The sequence below is a fragment of the Phalangium opilio genome, unplaced genomic scaffold (assembly GCF_054372755.1).
Source record: "Phalangium opilio isolate 3A_F unplaced genomic scaffold, DU_Popi_V2 ptg000011l_1, whole genome shotgun sequence".
Classification (NCBI taxonomy): Eukaryota; Metazoa; Arthropoda; class Arachnida; order Opiliones; family Phalangiidae; genus Phalangium; species Phalangium opilio.
The window spans coordinates 3,155,359-3,162,500 of record NW_028324147.1 but is presented as its reverse complement, the minus strand read 5'-3'; the positions used below and the strand labels follow the sequence as shown (position 1 = coordinate 3,162,500).

Here is a 7,142-nt window from a genome sequence, read left to right as displayed (position 1 = left end):
CTACGGGTAGTTAACATGGAGTGCCACTACTCTATAGTTAACGAAATATTTAAATTCAATTTTTCAAATTAAAAATCTCACCTTCTTACCTTCAGCGCCGATGAATTCGTGGCAAAATTAACAAAGATAGTCGCCACCTCTAGTTACAAATTATTGGGGTTATGGAAAGAAATAGGAATTAGTGGCGAACAGCTTAGAGATCGGCAGTCAAGATTGATCCAACATCAAACCAGCCTAGCTCGCGATATGATTGAAGAAGAACAAGGGACTGTGTTTCGAATTGAAGAAAAAATTCGACAACTGAAAGAAGAGTTAACCATACTATCACTTAATTTAAAATTGGAAGACCCTGGTCTAATTTCAATTAACGGAGACAACCACGTTACCCTACTGGATAAGGAAGCTGAGTTGAAAAATGTGGTAGAACATCTTCTGGCAATCAAAGAACAAAGGATGGAGGATTTCAATAAGCTATGCAAAGAAGAACAGGATCTCTGCGCAAAATTGTTTTTACCCCCAAAATTTGCATCTACCATGTTCGCTGGTGATAAAATTCCCAGTGATGAAGAGGTTCAAACTCTCCGTGATCATATTGATTTTTTGCAGCGAGAGAAAGTAAAATTAAATTGAATTTTCTTCCTAGACATTTAAAAATTAATCTAATATCCATTTAGCAATCGAGATATCAACAACTTTCTCTTCTTCAAAATAATATTACCGTTATGATCAAAGAATTGGAAGTACCCGTTAAAGAACTGACCAAATTTGAGAAACAAATCATGAGTCATCTTGACGAGATTGTTTTATCAGAGGAAAACATACTTTCAGCCTCTAACTTGTTAAAACGGCTCGAAGAAAAACAACTTGACTATCAAGATCAAATCAAGTTGATCAAAAAGCGGCTCTTTACATTATGGGATTTATTAGAAATTGATGACGCGGATCGCGAATTAATTTTGAGCCAACACACCTCGACCAGCCTTAAAACCGTAAAGGCCTTAACGAAGATCATGAAAGATCTTGAGGAACAAAGGCTGGCTAACATGGGAACTGTCTTCAAAAAGGCCTTGAGTCGTCTTGAGGAATTGTGGGATAAATGTTTGACATCGGAAAAAGATCGAATTAATTTCAAAGACCTTCTTGATGGTATTCTTAATTAATTACTTTTAACTAAGATTTATTTAATCTACAACCACTTTCTAGTAGATAATTACACCGAAGAAAACTTGGAACTTCTTGAAGAAGAAATTAAGACACTTCAAGAATTTTTTGAAGAAAACGAAGCCATCTTCGTTTTAATTCACAAACGTCTCAATCTTTGGAGCCAAATGATTGAATTCGAGAAACAATGTCAGGATGTCACTCGGTATCAAAACAGAGGCGGAAATTTATTAAAGGAAGAAAAGAAACGTAAAGCGTTCCATAAAAACATCCCAAAATTGGAAAAAGAAATTCACGATCTTATCAAGTTATGGGAGGAAGATTGCAACGATGTCTTCAAAATTAATGGGATCCCTGTTGAAATGTTCTTCAACAATCAATGGGAGGATTACAGAGCCGAAAAGGAGTTACTTAAAACCCAAAGGGTATAAGATTAAGAGTTTCCCTCAAAAGATCTTGACCAATTCAAGGAAACTCGCTTCATTTCAGCATCAACGCAATAATACACCAGGAACCTCTTACATGGTTACAACTCCGTCCAAACGCAGTTTCGTTCCGAATCTTGCCACTGTTCAAACTCCAAAACGCGCTAAATTGGGAATGGCCCACCACACGCCGTCCACATCCAGTCGATTTCTTCAAACCCCAACAAGGGTTGCAATTTCCAGAATTCCCAAGGTGACACCGGCAACTCCGGTTCAAGGAAGCGGCGTTAAAATTCCAAGGAGAATGTCCTCCAGGATTCAGAATAGAAATAAGAGTCAATTGGGAGCCATGTCAATGCTGGGTGGTAAAACTCCTTTGAAAGAGACAAATCTGAGAGTTCCGGGACAGCTTGAAGAATACAGTGTCAACTACGAATCATTTAAAGTAAAGGTTAATTAATTGAGAGAAACGTCAATTAAGGATTAAAAACAAAGTAACTGTGTTTTACTTTCAGGGTAAAATCACCAATCAAATGAGAAGCACCGTAAATGGAACCCCTTCTCAATCAATTTCTTCTGCGTCTCACGCTTCTTCCAAACATTCTCTTAAAGTTGTTGGAACGAAATACGCCAAACGTTGCAGTAATGAGGCTCAAAGGAGAAGATCCATGAATCGTAGCCATAACAACTCGCGTAGACATGCTTCGTTTTTCACAAGTCAAGTAATAGAACCTGTATTATACCTTCTATTACTTGTCCAAAATTAAAGGAATCAGTGAATCTCAGGCGCTCTTCCCAGCCTTCTCTGGAGTTGAGTTGGACAGGATAGAACCTGATTCCTGAACAAAGGCTTCAATTGATATTTAATTCAAGCCACAATGTGATATTAATAAACTTTTCGTCATTTAACCCAGAAAATATGTTTCTACTTTTATTATTCCAGTGTGGTTATGTAATAACCAACGGAGTTATGGGCTGATAACCAGTTAGTTAGTTAGTTAGTGTGATACACGTGACGCGAAAAGGCAGTGCACACGATTCCGTGGATTATTCAAATGTAAGGGGGATTGGACAAATTATCGTAGCTTTGATAGTTGAAAAATTGTTGTGCAAGGGTCGTTTTGAAGTTCAATGTAAAGCTCGGGTTCTGAAAGGACTTGTGAAATGTATTTTGTAAGAGTTTATAGAAGTCTACAATCATTTTTAAACTCGTCCTGGAAACGTAGGTTCGTATTATTTCACATGATAGTCCCTTATGAGTATATATTGTCAACCAGTTAGTTGGTTAGTTAGAGTGATACACGCGTAAAGGCAGTGCACACGATTCCGTGTATAATTCAAATGTAAGGGGGACTGGTAAAAATGATCATAGCTTTGATAGTTGAAAAATCGTTGTGCAAGGGTCGTTTTGAAGTTCAATATAAACTGCATGGGTTCTGAAAGGACTTGTGAAATTTATCTTGTAAGAGTTTATAGAAGTCTACAATCATTTTTAAACTCGTCCTGGAAACGTAGGTTCGTATTATTTCATATGATAGTCCCTTATGAGTTTATATCGTCACTAAACCACCAGTTTTCGTAGGGCAGGCATGTCTCAAGTTTACGTGGCACTCTCAGTAACATTGTAGTGTATGCCTTACAAAGTGGAAACCACACGTAGTTTGGCAAAATTGATTTTTGCCCTTGTTTAACTTACGATACTGTCTTCTTAAAGATAAGATTATCTATGAATTTATTCCTTTCAAATATGAATGAATGTTAGTTCATGTCCTTCTTTCCCATTTGTGACTTGTTATCTTCTTATCTGCCTTCATTGTATATTCATGATTGAAATAATTCATTTACTAACAAAACCTATCGGTGTCTCTATCATTTTGCCTATTTTTGTATCGTAATATGACCTATTTTCTCCTAGAACCAAGTATTTAATAAATTGTTCATAATTTTCCAAACTCCGAGATTGAATTTCAATAGAAATTAAATTGAACATAGTAAAGATGAAAGAAGTTCGAATGCAAGAAACAGAAACAAACCAAAATTTTCAATCCTCGTCAAAGAACAACTTACTACTAATTTTACAAATTAGCGATAGTGGTATAAAGAGATTTAATTTTTGAAATGGGTAATTAACTAATTACTTTAACTTAATTTACTTGAACAGTGTTTCCAACTGGAGGCTTTACTCATAGTATGGGTTGTGAAGCGGCTTTGCAAAGATATCAGATTGTGGATGAAAGTAAATTTATTTAGTAAATAAAATCACTCGGGGTTTTAATTTTAATTAAGATTCTAATTTCAGACAGTTTAAAATTATTCATAATTTCTAATTTGGAAAATTATGGTAATAATAAGTTGATCTATACTTTCGTTTAATAAATGTAAATGATCATATGAACGCGGAATTTTTCAGGGTCTAACAGTCTTCCTTATGTCAAAACATCTCACGCTAATTGCGAAGATTTGAAACAATTAATTAACTTAGATTATCATTATAATATCACGCATTCTAATCACATTGCTAATCGTTCTAGTAAACAGCAAGTACGAAGTTGGTAACTTAACATGGTGCCTTAAATTAATGTGATCTGATATCTCATTTGCAGGGACGTTCATTTTTACACGCAAGTTCGTCCTCATTTAATTTACCAATTTTTAAAGAAATTGAAAAACTAATTGACGAAAATCAAATTGATGCTTTTCATGTAAAAAAAAATGTTTTTACAATTTTGAAAGAACATAATTTACATAAAGGATTCTAATGGTGCGTGTTTTTACAGGAAATTGTGTTTGGATTTGTTTGTGGATCTTTAGGAATTGATTTAAACGATACATTACAAATTTATCTTTTTGGAGTTTTAAGAACTATGGTTAATAGTGTGGTCAGATTGGGAAAAATTATTGGTCCAATGAAAGTAAAGATTTATCCTTTTAAATTGAAGGACTTAAAATCTAATTAAGGTGGTTTTTTTATATATTAATTTCAGGCCCAAACAATTCAATTTGAACTTGAAAAAATCATTCCTAACATCATTGAAAGGTGCAAATAAAATTTAATAAAACTATTCAGAACATTTTATAACGTTTTTCTTCTTTTTTTTTAACAGAAACATTGATCGTGGAATTGATACAGTTTGTTCTAAATTTCCATTACCGGATTTGACACAAGCTTCTCACGATACTTTGTTCAGTCGCCTCTTTTATTCATAATTAACATATTTATAGAATATACACGTATCACGTTATTTGTCTTAACACAATTTTAAATAAAAGGATGAAATGTAAATAATCATTTAAATTGACTATATTTGGATTTGTTTATCAAATTTGAATTCAAAACTAAGTAATTAACATTCGAGATTTTACAACTGTACAAAATATTAGGTATATCTCCGTATTTCATCTAATTTAAATTTTTTCAACGCAAATCAGGTGGCATATTTGACGTTTTCACAAATTAAAGGCCTCTAAAATTATATTCTGACTAAAAAACTATATCAATTGTGCCAGTAAAGGTTCTTAGGGGTTGATATAATATATGTACATTTATATCCAAAACATTAATTTAATTGCCTCTTTTTAATTTATCTACAATATTTAAGATTTTAGAAAAATATTTGCCCCAACCAACTTGCTTTCAACAAATTTATTTACACGAAGATAAACTAAATACATTTATTTCATAAAAATTTTTACATTTTTTAATTTATTTAAATTTTCATTCAAATTACTCCCTGACTTCATTTAAATTAAGCCTGATTAATTTCTACTAATTAGCAAGGCACATTTAGGTTTTAATTTAGTATTTTTTCTTCACAATCTAGAAAACGTTTACTTTTTCATTATTTTAAAGCTCGAATTGTATTTTAGGCCTTGTATAAAATATTTCACGTCTTTCAACCTAACTTGATCTATAAATTTAAATTTTCTCAAAACTAATATAAACTCAAATCAAAACGGGAGTAATAATATTAATTAATAAACAAACTACCCAATTTCTTTTAATGAGTGGGAGGAAAAACTATGTTAAACTTAAACAAAAGTGACTCAAAACGAGACGAAACATATTTAAATCTAATCAGAGATATTTAATCTTTGGCAACTGACATATTTTCAGTATTCTCAGCGACACTATCCGCAGTTTCCTCAGTTAATATCTGGGATAAAGCTTGAGTTAACGAATTCAAAGCTTGGGTCGCTACTAACGAATCTTCGTACCATTGCCGCGCAATTTGGGCTTCCGAATCTTGCTCCAAATTGTTCGCGGCGGTAACTTCCTGAGGCACGTAAATAACTACAGGCTCACTGACAATCTGAGATTGACCAGAAACATCGGCTACTACTAACTGAACTTCGGGTGCTATTAATGTTTTTATTTGGGATTGATCTAACACTAAGATTTCGCTATAAGGGACAGTTAAGAGGGTTTGATACTGCGCCGCGGCGGCCGCCGCATCTTCCACCGTTACAGTTTGAATATTATAAGTTCCTTCAGGTAGATTAGTCATCATTGGAGAAATAATCAGAGGTTCCTCAGACACACCCATCGAGTTTATAATAGAGTTTTAACAGTTATGTTTTATCACTTTGCAAGTTGCACAATGTGATCATAATTCCGCCAATTTGTGAGCTTAATTATCAATTTCAAGAAGTTCCGAATTATTAAGAGTAGTTTTATCGAATAAGTTTCACTAAAAATGTGAAAAGTATTCTTAAATAAATTACGTAAACCGTTGCCTACGTTAATCAAGGCCTGTGCGGGGTGAAGATTTTTATTTAAACAATTTCAGTTCTCACCTAGACCTAAATAATTTGAAATGTTCATTATCGCGCGCGTTTCGGTCCAGCTATCAATGAAATCTCGCGATAAAATCAGAAAATAAGAAGTGTCGTTTCTTAAAAGTCGCCCCCTTCGAAGCCACCGCGCACAGGCCTTGATTAACGTATGCAACGCGTAAACAACCCGTTCCGAAAAAAAAAGAGGGCAGGATAGGGGTCAAGCCGGGTTAAATTCAGAAAGAACCAAGGCTTAACTTAAACACATGGGAAAACCGTATTTACGCCTCCGAAAAGTACTATTTAACATCTTTCAGCGAAAATATACATAATTTACACTTACCCAGTTAATAGCGAAATGTTAATTAAATCCAATAAAAAAACCGAAAGATACAACTCCGAAAATTTCGATATCGCAACACCACAGCTTGCTTCTGTTACCAATTTATAAGCGCAATTTACACAAGTGTTGCCAATCTTCTAAAAAGAAAATTTCCACTTCAGCTGGTAAATTTCCCAGTGAGTTTCCCCGTGTATTTCCCCATATTCGTTCAAGGTTTCCAAGCCCTTTGTTCAATTGAACAGAGTCAACATGGAAAGAATGCGGAATAAGTCCAGAGTATTTTAAATAAATAACTAGCGGTTGGTGACCAATGACCAGAGTGAAAAGTTACTATAAATCCAATTTCAAATAAGCTATTGCGGACTTTGATTTGACAAAACTTTCAGTCTACAAATGTTTTATTATTTATATTGCAGTAGGGGTTTTTTCTTCACTCATTT

General features: G+C 33.9%; 3 protein-coding genes across 4 annotated transcripts in view; 2 read left to right on the top strand and 1 right to left on the bottom strand.

The window, feature by feature from the left end:
• Positions 1-2,429, top strand: part of LOC149709869 (protein regulator of cytokinesis 1-like) — a 2,709-nt gene extending 280 nt beyond the window's left edge. The window contains exons 2-7 of the mRNA XM_089860748.1: positions 96-615; positions 675-1,146; positions 1,204-1,586; positions 1,651-2,037; positions 2,102-2,303; positions 2,356-2,429. Coding sequence (XP_089716874.1) covers positions 96-615; positions 675-1,146; positions 1,204-1,586; positions 1,651-2,037; positions 2,102-2,303; positions 2,356-2,429 — 2,038 coding nt within the window. The remainder of the gene's footprint in view (positions 1-95; positions 616-674; positions 1,147-1,203; positions 1,587-1,650; positions 2,038-2,101; positions 2,304-2,355) is intronic.
• An 830-nt stretch (positions 2,430-3,259) lies between these two features.
• Positions 3,260-4,807, top strand: LOC149709868 (uncharacterized). The gene is made up of 8 exons (XM_089858091.1): positions 3,260-3,680; positions 3,748-3,822; positions 3,886-3,927; positions 3,997-4,127; positions 4,190-4,288; positions 4,364-4,498; positions 4,571-4,623; positions 4,691-4,807. The coding sequence occupies exons 1-8, from the start codon at positions 3,584-3,586 to the stop codon at positions 4,791-4,793; spliced, it is 735 nt and encodes a 244-aa protein (XP_089714217.1). The 5' UTR covers positions 3,260-3,583; the 3' UTR covers positions 4,794-4,807.
• On the bottom strand, positions 4,617-6,842 carry LOC149709867 (uncharacterized). Of its 2 annotated transcripts, none has more exons than XM_089858093.1 (2): positions 6,703-6,842; positions 4,617-6,213 (listed from the first exon to the last, which is right to left on the bottom strand). In XM_089858093.1, the coding sequence occupies exon 2, from the start codon at positions 6,128-6,130 to the stop codon at positions 5,672-5,674; it is 459 nt and encodes a 152-aa protein (XP_089714219.1). In that variant the 5' UTR covers positions 6,131-6,213; positions 6,703-6,842; the 3' UTR covers positions 4,617-5,671. The 2 variants fall into 2 exon arrangements, with proteins under 2 accessions (XP_089714219.1, XP_089714218.1); XM_089858092.1 differs by having other exon boundaries at positions 4,617-6,274; positions 6,703-6,832.
• Between the last annotated feature and the right edge of the window lie 300 nt (positions 6,843-7,142).